This window comes from Osmerus mordax, chromosome 2 (genome assembly GCF_038355195.1).
Source record: "Osmerus mordax isolate fOsmMor3 chromosome 2, fOsmMor3.pri, whole genome shotgun sequence".
In the NCBI taxonomy this organism is placed as follows: Eukaryota; Metazoa; Chordata; class Actinopteri; order Osmeriformes; family Osmeridae; genus Osmerus; species Osmerus mordax.
In genome coordinates, this window is record NC_090051.1 from 19720332 (window position 1) to 19733750 (window position 13419).

The 13419-nt window shown below is 40.0% G+C and overlaps 1 protein-coding gene across 1 annotated transcript; it reads right to left on the reverse strand.

Annotated features, from left to right (window-relative positions):
* Positions 1–4295: 4295 nt before the first annotated feature.
* On the reverse strand, positions 4296–6541 carry sox21b (SRY-box transcription factor 21b). The gene is made up of 2 exons (XM_067255107.1): positions 6295–6541; positions 4296–6113 (listed from the first exon to the last, which is right to left on the reverse strand). The coding sequence occupies exon 2, from the start codon at positions 6089–6091 to the stop codon at positions 5360–5362; it is 732 nt and encodes a 243-aa protein (XP_067111208.1). The 5' UTR covers positions 6092–6113; positions 6295–6541; the 3' UTR covers positions 4296–5359.
* Between the last annotated feature and the right edge of the window lie 6878 nt (positions 6542–13419).

Sequence of the window (13419 nt, forward strand, 5' to 3'; positions counted from 1 at the left end):
CTCACCTGAGTAAGAAGTAGTATCCTGGACACACCTCTCCATCTCTTGGTCCTAATTCAAGCATGCCTTCTCTATGCCCCAGCAGGGGTCCATATATCCCCAGCATTATGCACTTTTAAACAAACTTGGGTCTCTTAAAAGTAGAGCCAGACTTCAGAGGACGTGGCATGTTTATGGGAATGTGCTGTATGTGGAGATTTTCTCATTTTTCTGGTGACCTTGGGCACAGTGACATGTATGGTTTTGAAGCTTTGATTTGCCACGTTGGGAGTGTTGTGGAAAAGGTGCAATGCAAGATAATTTTGGCATTTTTCCCCTCCTGGGAGCATAGAGAAGTAAGAAATGTACCAGGTCCTCCTCTGGAGATTACAGGTAATACAGCACATAGCCTTCATAAACATTCTTGACACAACCTGATGATGGAAAGATTGCTTCAGGAGAGACTTTTCACACTTTGATTTGCCTAAAATGAGCTGGGGTAGTCAGTGATGGCTTTGAGGTTTTTAACAGAGAAACTTGCCCAATCAGTAGATCTCCCCGCATCCACCCATGTTATGATATCCAGGTGAGACCACAAAACGCTATGTCAAGTAAACAAATAAAGGTAATAAAACTACAAAGAGATAGTGTTGATTTGTTATTCATGTCAGAAAAAAATACTCTACATGTGATCCATCTGAGCTATTGAAGCTAAAGGCGTTAATCCAGGCCCTGTGGGCCAGCCGTAGGAGAATTAGGAATGAAAAAACCATCGGTGGATGCCTCTGAGGTCAACACAGAGTTGAACTGGTGCTACATATGTATGTTAATATGCCTAATCTCCCTTCTACAAATGTCTTACAGGCACATAAAGAGGTTTAACACTAAGACATAATGATATCAGGGCATCTGAAAGGGTTTATGAAAATATGAGACAGACGTGGCTCCAGATCCTATGGAAGACCCTTCATATTACGTCTCCATGACAGCGGTGCCGATGTTTTTTTGTTTTGTTTTTACAATTGACAATTAACATTAACAAGTATTTTTTACTCTATTTTATCTATGATATTTTAAGATATATGTCAGGGCATCCTATTAACCAATTTATTATACATTTTGAGCAACAGTAAACAATTGTGATTAAGTAGAATTGATAGACTTACAGAAAAAAACATGACATCCTGTAATTCGTCTAATAATAATAATATATATTTTTAAACTGGTCTAGGTTAGTTGACTGTGTTGTATACCGTTTATTTTTATACGACTAGGTAACGTATAACTATATATTTTTAAGAGATTATACCTAATATTACAACCACAGTGGTTACACTACTCGGGATTCTGAGAATAAGTCTGTGTACTGTATAACAACAACTTTTAGCCAATGAAAAATATGATGTTTTCTCCCAGCAGGAAACACGTGATATAGACATGCTGTCATCCCCAAGCTCATTTTCAAACACTGGGGAAATGACATAAATAAAGGTCCCTGTCTCCCAGGAGTAAGAAGTAATTAAGATGTCCATGAAGCATCTCAGCAGGTGGATGCAGAGGAAAGTCTTTCAATTAAGACTGGAGAATGGAATATGATGTGTTTAATTTCCCTTCACACCAACCTTGTATAAGTGGCTATCTGGCAATTATAACTTAACATTTAGTGGCATTTTACCATAAGGTACTTGGCTGCAAAACTCTGGATCTGAGATATTTGGCGAAGAAGTGTGATGGAATGTTCATGGTGACATGAGTGCATGTCTGTATGCACAGCCTTGCTGACCAGCATGTCTGGACAGTAGAACATCCCTGTATGGTGTGTTAGACAAGATTGTAGTTTTCCTTACAAAAGCTGACCTGTGGGCACTATTCACCTCAACAAGACCAGTGTCACTCACGCCCCTACAAATCTGATACATTTAAGATGTCATTTCAATTCAAAATGGCATTTATGGCGCAATAATAAGAGTCGGTTGTATAGATGTTGTTGGTGCTGTTTTACATAAATGGCATGATTGACGACGGATCTAACACAGGCGTAATACATTTTCATATTGTTTTACAAGACAGATGTCCAACTTACAAGTGTAGGTTGGGTGAAGAAAAAGGGCAAGTAACTGGTTGTCCAAAGAGGGATTCAATGTTAAATTTAAACGACAACAATATTAATAATTATAACAATATATTCAATAAAATATGTATATAATTATAACGTGGTAAATCGTACAATTGTCATGTAAAAAGAGTAAAATATATTGATAAACAATAGTAAAGAAAATTGATCATTGCATCAAACCACTCACAAAAATCACAAGTTAATGGGTGTCCGTGGTTACCTGACCTGACAATCTTGTATCAGCACCGGACAAAGATTTCCTGAGAAAGTTTTCTCCCAGTTATTTGCATAGTTGCATCTCCACCTTTCCTATTCAGTGTGATTTTTCTTCTTCGAGAAAAAAAGCATATCTATTCAAAAGGCATTTAGTCCATTTCTTTCTTGGCCGGTAAACCTATTCATCAATTGTTCTGCCTTGTAGATTGCATTCTAATGCTAATCTAGCGTGTTAAATATCTTTTTGTTCCCCTTTCACCGTTTTGTCATTCAGTTTATCCAGTTTTGGCCACCCATTTTATTTATTTATGCGCCTGCTTCTATTCATGTGCTCATGTATTTTTTATTATGTTGTTTCACTGTCATGCAGTGTCAACTCACTCTATTCAATGTGGGCTACTTGAAGGGCTTGGACGGACAAAGCGTGTACACATTGCAGTGCTATTCACTCCGGCCAGCTGGATCGGCTGAAAAAAACCATGTGAAAAGAAATCCTCCACAATGGACACAGAAGAAGTGCACAATGCTAACAGTTTTCCAAATACCACTGATTGCTTTCATCACAATGAGGGAAAGCAGCCGCTTTTTGCTGAGCTCCACTTCAACAAACAACACTCTCACAAAAACCTCCCAACCCACGTTTTGTTCCCAGACAAAACCTCCTCGACCGTCTAAACGCTCCCAAAGAAGAAAAAAAGTTCTTTCAGGTTTCTTCCCCTTTCCTCAAGTAAAATATAATAAAAGGGCGAAGAAAGAGAGGGAAATGGTCACTGAGCTTGTAATGTGAGTTCCTTTATCAACCTGACGACCTTTTCATGCATTTTAGCCAGCAAAATGTGGAATGCTTCTTTAGCAAAAAGCAGAAAATATTCTAGAAAATGAACATACGACATTCAAAATATATTTTAAAACCTCAGAATATCTTGTGGCTTTGTAGGCCTAGTGTAATCTATAGGCTACTGTATGTATGCACGACCTATAAGGCTATAAGTTAAAATATAAATAAGACACCAGTTTAAAACATCAATACCTTTTCTCTTAAAATTTGTTTTGATCCACAGCGGTCTTTGGATAAACAATTTGCTGAATTGGTTTAGACAAGATAACATTTGAATATCTATACTGTAACTGTTTGAAACAGGTCACTTGCGCGTTATTACCAGTGCAAAGCAGGAAGTTCCGTGGAGAGAAGTGATCGGGGTGTTACAATAGAGAATACAGAGTGGTGAAAGGGTTTAATTAACCGTGACGGAGATAATTATCCCTGGACAGTCCAAATTAGTTTTGCATAATCGCTCTGATCCATATGAATTAACTTCTTAATGTAATCGAGGAGGGGTGGTTTGCTTAAATAACATGTCCAATTTATTATTGCATGTCCTAATATGAGCATAGATTCTGTCCACTCCCCCAAAATATAAGCTATAACCACCCAACCTCCCTTCTCTCTCTCTCCAGCTCTCTCTCTCTCTCTCTCTCACTCACTCACTCACTCACTCACTCACACACTCACACACTCTCACACACACACACACACACTTAAGGACCAGAGATCAACTGTTCCCAATAGTGCATGGGAGGCCTTGAAGAATGTGCTTTTCATTTGATGATTTAATTAATATAAAACATAATGTAATTAGTTGTGTTTTGGATTTGGAAGTAGACACTTCATTCAGACCCTGTTTTAAATCTCCAAAAGGATCCCTCCTCAACGGCCCTAAGGGGATCTTTTTACTGGGAATAGAGGGCTTAAAAGAAACCCACTCAGTTTTATCTTCCTTCCTATTCACGATTAAAATTGTGATAAATCAGGTTTTGGCTCTTGATTACAATGGGTTGATTTAGATTTCCGGGTAATGCTATTCAAAGCGCGAACAAAAGCGGCCTTTGGAGGATACCTTACACTTCACCTGGACTGACCACGTCAGGGCAAGATAAACATCTTGTTAGCAATTCAAAAAGAACTACAGCGCGATTCTTTCCATTTGTCCGCATACGCTTTATTATAATCCTTTGTTCAACAAATGAACAGAATAGCATTTAAGAGTTTAAAGTACATGTAAGTGGTGTTAAATAAAACACAAAACATACAACTTCAATAAGAGTTAGTAAAACGAATTATGCTTCTTATATGCACTTAAATGCACATAAATGCGGATGTCTCAAGAAACAAAAATTGTCAGTGATAGTTGAAAGAAAGATCGACGTTCTGTAGTCGATTCAAAACTTTGGGGATACTTGGCAGAGTTTCTCCTTCAATAAATTACATCATATAAGCACTTCATATTTCCTGTGCAAATGTTACAGGACAACGTCCTCTGGTAAATCGCTTGGGTCACCATATGCTTCCACCAAACAATAAATATTACAGACATCCATAAAACAGTGTTTAAAAACGTAAAATATACACCGGATTTCTAGTCAAACAACCATGCCTGTTCCAGGGCCTATCTCAAAAACTAGTCTAATGAAAAATCAACTAGCATCATTTATCTGTACACATTTACAGTAATTCTGATTGCGATACGTTTTGAAGATGATACAGGTAGCAGGTGCATGATAAATTTGTAAACCCATCAGCGTGTGATTAAAGTTCCTAAATATTACTGAATTATCAGAAGAAATAGTCAACAAATTAAAAAAGTGGTCATCCTTGGTCTCATTGGACGCTGTCAGCTACCCACCCACTTGATTCCAAAAGGTCGGAAGCAAGTGCAACTGCAACAGATAGAAATCAAATATGGTACCTTTCAAATGAGTATTCACATTGTCAAGGGTAAACTGGTTTCCTACCCTTTCCTCTCCGGTTTCTGTATTATGCCATCCGTTTGTTCCTTTCCTCTGCCAGGTGATAGCTGAATTGTATTTTAGAGAGTTCTCTAAATAAGCATAATAAGCTACCTTAGATAAAGGCATTAATCAATATACATACACATGTGATATCTGAGACGACGAGCACTTCATCACATGTACAAATTTGTGCATGCATAATAAATTCTTGCATGAATATTTTTTTTTCACATTTAAACAACTTCTAGGTCCATATTATCATAATGCCGCGGCATATGCGGGGTACGGTTCTAGTTGTGGCTTGCCCATTCCAGGAAGCAGGATATAGGCTAACGGTGGCTGGAGCCCCGCTGAGGGCCAGCCTGCACAGTTACAGGGGATCATGTAGCCAGGGTTGCCCGGAGATGGATGTGAGTGAGTGTGAGCTCCACCGACACCGCCAGTTCCAGTGAATGCTGTGCCACTGTGGTACCCCAACGGAGAGGCGTACGGAAACGATGGTGGGGAAAGCTCTGCCATCTTCGACCCGAGGTCAAAAAATGAATAGGGGTTCGTGGACATGGACGGGTTGAAGAATACCCTGGCAGCTGCGGCTGCCGCTGCCGCTGCCGCCTTGTCGGGGTTTCCTAAAAGGGACTCGGAAAGTGCTCCACTAGATAGACCGCTAACTTTGAGCGCGTCGTGCTCTCCAAGGTTGTAGGGCACTGGGAAAGCAAACTTGTCTTTTTTCATTAGAGTCTTTGGCTTCCGCCTAGGTCTGTATTTATAGTCTGGGTGTTCCTTCATGTGCATGGCCCTCAGTCGTTTAGCTTCGTCAATGAATGGCCTTTTCTCTGACTCGGTGAGAAGTTTCCACTCCGCTCCCAATCTCTTGCTGATCTCAGAGTTGTGCATTTTAGGGTTTTCCTGAGCCATTTTTCTCCGCTGAGCCCTGGACCAAACCATGAAAGCATTCATCGGGCGCTTTACGTGATCCATTGGTTTCGACATGTTGGTACAAAGTACTTTTGGCCTGAAATACATCCAAAGACAATAATGTCAAGTCACTCATGAAAACAGCTACACCCAAAACAATATGTCACATCATCGGAAAAAGGTTACATTTAAGAACATCGATGTACATTTCTGCAGTAAAACGTTATGACAAAGAAAGCTGTCATAAAAAAATACAAGTAATATACGTCTTCACTTACTTAGATTTCAGTTCTTCATCCCCCCCGTTCGTATCCGTATGGAAAAGAGAAAAATACAGCGCACTGATGAGTAACTGTGTAAAAGTTAGGTTTTCTGATTCATGGTGATATCCGACGACGACAATATGACAGACAAGTCAGAAGCCAATACGACCGGTGTAGCAGTTGTTATCTTGTATTTGCTCTATCGCCAGAGAATGTTAACCGCCACTCAGCACTTGAATCCAGCATTTACGCAAATGGATGATAACTCCGGGCTGCCCCATGTGAAATAAGGATTTGTGAAGCAGGTAGTGAAAGTGCTTTAGGAGCATGCGCAATGCGTCTAATACACTGAGCGCTCTTTTAATCCCTCCCTGTTCGCGCGAGGGAGACCCAGAGGAAAACGCATCAATATTTTCTTGACTCAATCTTACGATTCTATTAGGACCAATTCCGAAGATTATAACATGTATGTATACCATAACAATTATGATTGCATGTAGTCCTACATTGATCACAAATTAGTATAAAAATAAAGCAAGCAATTTACAATAACAAACATGTAGGCTAACGCCTTTATTTATAAGGGGCCAATACATCGGACTGCAATTTATCATCAGAATGAAAACACTGAATACTGAAAACCTTAAAGATGGCTATAATGGACTATAATTCCGTGGTCTGATGAGGATGTAAACTATGTGCGCTATAGTCGTTGGCTGAAAGTCTGGCCTACGTTTTGGGATGACATAGGCCTACTTTCTATCAAGTAGTCAATTTGTTGTTCAAGTGTCTCAAGTAATCCCAAATCACGATCATCCTTCAATAAATGTAGCCAACATGAGCCTGTATGGCCTTTGATATTGTGATCTTAAAGATGAATCTTTCTCTCTCCCCCCTCTGTTTACTTTTTCAAGAAACATTTTCAAATGGTAAGCCTACGTGACCATCCTGTTTGCAATGCTAATCTATTAGGCCTACAGAATAGGCTGTATATAATTGGTAATTGACATTAGCCTACAGCCCGTCCTGCACCCAAACATGGTCGCCTCCCCTGTGACTGTCCTTATGGGTGGTACAGAAATGTTACACGTCTACACACACACAATATACCGATGTAACGAATGTCTTCGTTACATTTTCTTATTCTATGGGAAAGCATTTGTCATAAATACTACTAAATATTGAGGAGGGTAGAATGTCTCTAACCGGCGTTGGTAAATTAATTATTTTACCGAAATTCCCCTTTCACTCTCACTTCAAAGGACTTTCCCAAGGGCAGTGAATCGACAACTGAAATTAGGTTGTCGAATATTCAACTAAGCAATTACAGTTATCTAAAATACTTGTTGAGTAAATTGTATGTAAGTGGTTTGTTCCGTACTGTTGTGCATAATTATTTAAATGGAAAGTAAAAAGGGGCTGCATCAAACAATTGATAATGCTGAATAGGTCGGACATTTAAATTGATATATAAATGAATCAACTTTCACTGTGTTGGAATTTTTGACACCTCAGTTTTTATATTGGCAAAGCCAATATAAAAAACTGCCCTCTTACTATTAGGCCTATTCCAGTAACGTGTAGCTATTACTATTATTTGTAGAATATATAAAAGTAGCCTAGTATCCGGTATTGTTGTTCTTATAACTAATATTAATATGTTTACCATTGGCAGTTGTAGTTGTATATCGCAATTACCATATCCTTTATGATAGCAATTTGAATGACAATCATTTAGATCATCATAATATTCCCATAGTTATAGAAAATTACAGTTGAAAAAAATCATGCATGGTATATATATTTTTTGAATTAAAGGGAAAAAAGTTCAGCGAGTGAATACCAATCGCCTCAATAAATAAATATTTGCGCTATAGAAAAAATGCGCTCCATATCATTTCATTGAAGGGAACGATAAACATTTTCAATTTTTATTAAGCCTAACGACCAAGATTAATGTTGTTTCAATGTCAACGGGAAATACTGCCCTCCTCACTGAGAGACTTCCATTGTCTCTGGAAGGAAACCTGATGACAAGGTGGAGATGATGCGCGTCAAAAGAACCGGCCGCTGATTGACAAGTGCACGTTGACGCATCTCAGAGAGACAAGCTGCTACCTCTACTGAAAGTACCCGCGTCTCTCAACACCATGGTGTGTCCCTATTGTGGTCTTGTCATTGCCTAAGATAACATTCCAGCAGTGAAGCGCGCGAATCACTCAGCGGGAGCTTCTTCTTTTATGACACAAAGAGGCAAAATGACTATGAATTATATGAAAAAGTTCTTATCGGGAGTAGATTCTACCTACACAGGCAAATGAGCACACAAAACAATGCTTTTTATCCCCCTGTAATTAGAGTCTCTCAAAATCATAACTCCATATTATTTCAATTCGGGAGGAAGCACTTGATAAACGTTTAATTCTGAACTTGGCAGCATTTAATATTGTGTATAATTAGGCAACTGAATCATAATAGCATGTTTCATAATAGCCTGTTGCTCAACCGTGACCACAAGATTATGGTGTGCACTGGGAGTTTCCTGGACATGCCCATAGTTCTTTAAATGATAAGGTGTAGCTGAGAAAACCTTCAATTCAATTAGTGTTTCATCACCTGTTCTGAATATGATTAAACAGATTGTTAATGATTCATTGGCCTTTCTATTAGGTGAAACAGTGCAGTACATTGTGGCTGGGCAAAACACATGCAATTAAGATCTTATAAATTGATGCAAAAGACACAAGTGTTTGGCTTTTTCCCTCTGTTTCCTTTTTTCCTTGTTGGTGGGGGTGGGGGGGGGGCAAGGTTCGAGAGGGAATAACACTTCAATAATTCAAGATGAGCTAGTGAGAGTGGGAGAATTACCTGGTGATAAAGCCTGGGTCTAGCCTCTGAGACGGAGCAGAGCAGAGCAGAGCGCTGCCACCTCACAGCACACTGGTGATAAGACTGAAAAGAAAAATATCATGCAAATGGCAGGCAGACAGCAGCACAACAAGCACGAGGGGGACAGTATTTTGCGGAGAGATCACCCACATTCTGGGCTCCAGCATCTTACAGCACACTGAGGTGGAAGTGGGATTTTTTTTTTAAGGCATAGCACCAGTTGGTTGTTTTACCCCACAGTGGTTTTCTCGTTTTTCAAAAAGAGAACATTAATGAAGACAGACTGTGGTCTACATTAGCATGAAAACACACGCACAAACACACACGTCTGCAAAAAGACGTTTGTCTCTTTCCTTTCAGTGTTAATTACAGAACCATAGAAGAACTGCACTCCAATCATTACAGTTGCTTTCCACAGCAGAAAGGAGGGAGGATCGCATTGTTTATAAATAGGAAGTTACGCTCAAAAGCATGTGGAGTTGACCTCTTGGTATCAGAGCATCTTCTACACAATAAACGTCACAGGATAAACAACAGCAGTTACTGTCCGCCACATCAAACCCAATTGGCCAGATTGTATTTATGGCAACATGAAAGTTTACTCATTATCAGGGAGAATGTGGGGTGGAGAGATGGAGGGAGGGGCTCAGATTGTGTCCCTGATGCAGTCTTTTCTGCTTGTCTGATCACAGCAATGCCTTCCCTGCCTTCCTGGTCCATCCCCCTTCCTTTCCATTAGATTGCACAGGGGTGAGACCCAGATAGGAGGTAAACCTATTACACTCCAGGTATTCATGCACTTTTATTCATTTTGCCTGTGATTTTCATTAACCTACATCCTTTGTCCAGTTTTGTCAGCTACAATGTTCTCCTAGGTTCCTCTTTCTCCATTAAACAGATGTGTCAGCATTGCTGGAGAGATGTCATAGCTGATAGGAGGGAAATAAATAACGGTGTCAGTTTTGTCTTGTTCATAATTGTAAGATGGCTTAGCCTGTTTTGTGGTCTGATACTTGCTTGAAATAAACAGCTATTGTGAAAATGTACAATGGCACAAATTAGAAATTAGGACATGTTTTTTTTAAGTACCTTCCTGACTCTATGGAGAGGAAAAACAGCTCAGTTTAAAATCAATCTCATTAACATACTGTATAAGAAGGAAATGTTCTTGGCTTGATCTCCTGAGCCAGACAGTATTGAAAGTCAATTTGTCACCCATTAAATACTATTTGCTTCAGTATCTTATCTTAATACATAGTCATTTCTTGATAGAGAGCTAATGGCTTTAACAGTTTAGTCTTGTGTAAAATCCCATTGATTACTATTAAAAGATCCTTGTATTTACATTAAATAAGTAATTTTGTCTGTAGTGTGCTACTGTTTGTACAAAGCCTAGTGAGTGTTTCAAGTGTCAGGAACATAAAGACAGGTTTGGCAAATCAACAATAAGGTTCACTGCCTTCATTCTAATGAGTCACATTCATCTCTGAATAAGTCCATAATTAAAGCAATAAAGTTAATATTTTCCCAGATTCAATGTGACCTATTTTATGATGTTTTCCAAAAACATATTCAATAAGAGCCAAATGACTTCTCCAGCTCTGTAATCACTCTAATTATACTGTGTTTATTTCTCCTCAGGGCACACTTTTGAATCTTTGTTTCTGTTGGAATTTTTTCTCTAAAGAACCAACACGTTTACTTCACCACAACCTAAATATTAAGCATATCAAAATAATTCAGAATTAATCCTTTCATAGAACAGAGTATTAACTTAATCACATTATTTTGTGATACTAAATTGAGCATAGTGGTCATGTTGCTATGATTGTGAAGGAATAGCTAACCCTCAATAATAATAACGCTCTTTTATACACTATGAATGAGTATAAGCACAACAAAACACTCACCTTTTTCAGAGAAGGATCGTGTGTGTGTGTGTGTGTGGGTGTTTGCGTGTGTAGTTTGAGGGCAGACATTGTCAGTATCCACACGTGGAAGGTAACTGAAAGCGGTACATTTTTGAATGTAAAAAGCTACACAAAAGGACATAGAAGCTACAAGGTTGATAGGACCTTCATCCTCAAACCAAGTCAGTGGCTCACATTGAATAATCTTCCATTGAGGGATATCTCCACACCTCAAGGCATAAACAAAATAAAAGTGACTTCCTGCATCATTATAGAATGACCTTGATAGCCTTTTGTCATGGAAGTCAGATTCCGGAGCGTTGATTCTTACAATCTCCCACAGGGCATATGTTCAGCTTAAAACACCCACATTTTCTCTGTCGCTGAGCCCTGTGATTTAAATCCACAGATGCTACTTGTATCCCTACAGGCTCTGAGTTGACTTTTGCCATGATACACTGTTTTTCAACCATTTAGCAGATGTATTATCGCTAGCCTTTTCCCCCTCATTATTCGCCCCTTATCGACACAGCATCGCTGCACAGCCCCAAATAGAGAGTTGTAATTACCCAGACTGCCACCTGATAGCACAACCTCTATCAGCTTTATCAGTCCAGGTCCCGCTAACTCATCACAGGGACAGAAGGAAGAAAAAGCCTGCTTGTGGCACAGCCTGCCACAGATAGCTCATCTCTCCTGATACATTTATAGTTCCAGTTGGGATCAGAGAAAACTGATGCACCCAGGCAATTTTTCATCCACCCTCTCCCTCAGCCCCACAAAGACTGCCCTCTTTCAGCCCTCCTACAGTCTCTATCCTTATTGTGGAGGCAGAATTGAGGCCGTTTGGCACACAAAAAGTGATCCAATCTCCTTGAACCAGTGGCAGTGCAGTGACAAGCCATTTGGGCCCTCATATTGTGCCATTGTCCTTCCGCTAAAGAGAGTGAGTGCCTTGTTCATCGGTGACATTTTCTGCAAGCTCCAAAGCAAGGGGAGAGGGAGAGTGCTTGTGCTTCTGTGTAAAGGTTGAAGAAGCATCTATCTTGTTCACAGCCTTTGACTTCCAGGAACACTTTTACCGATGTTACTTTGGGACAGAGAAATAGGAGCCTTGAAGGGGATACATTGACTTGGGTCGCAACACTACATCAGTTTACTGAAAGCCTGGACCCTAAGCCATGTTCTGAACTCCTAAATATTGAACAGAATTTGATGTAAATCTAACTGAAGGTGATGACAACCAATCCAGCTTTAATCTCCAATATGCGCCATGTCAAATTAATGCATAAAACATTTACGATTGGGTTAACACACTGTGAACCCTTTGAATATGCCATTTCCTGGTTGCTTCTCATTGATTGACATTAGCCATATTGCTGCAGCATTACCATTTAGCAAAGAGAGATGAAAAAAGCTAATTTGTACTGTTCAGGAAATGCCTGTGTCTGAAACAATGACATGAAAAAATATCAGCAAGGTGACCATCTAGTTATTGTGATTCACGTGTCCATCAAGACTCACTTGATAATCACAGGACAATTTGAATAGCATGTTGGCATTCATAGAACACACGCATAACCCTATCTCTTCGTACCGTGCATTGTGGACATATCTCTGCTCTTCTCTATCAGTTATTACAATGAAAGAGCCTTTGTTTTTCTCCTCATCAGTATGTCAAGGCAACAGCCACAGTAACTGTGACCTCTATCAAATGGAGGAATTGTGAGGATGCATTGGAACTCCATGGTTCCCATGGCCTGGTTACCTTCAAACAGAGGCACTCTAACCCTGCTTGAAAGGGGAAATCAATCTTATTTGAGGAGATTAAGTGACCAGGATAATAACCATGTCATTGAGAGAGAAAAACCTCCCTCTTTTCAACAGAGTGAAATAACAGTGGTCCTGCAGATGGCTCATTGTTGCTGCTGAATGTCACATCTCTCAAGGTAAACCTATTATAGCAGTGGTGTCTGACATGCCAATGTGACAAAACAAGGCGCTATTTTCCAGGTTTACGTTTGAAACAAGCGGGACCAGAGAGGTCACCACTGAAACAGCTCGGAAGATCCGGTTACGGTGTGGCTCACACTGTATTTCCTGTATCGCTTGTCTTTTCTACACAGCCGTGAACAGGTGCGTCTGTGTGCACGCGCGTGTCCTGTGTCCTCCCCGGCGCTCGTGCGAGCGCGCTATTTAACTCAAGCACGGGCTTGAATGACACCGTGATCAATGGGAGGGCAAGTGTCCTGTCAGCACGTCCTGTCGCTGGGGTCTGTGGCAGTGGTCGTCTCAGGTGATCTCATTATTTGATGGACGCACCAGCGGAGAGCCCGCGTTC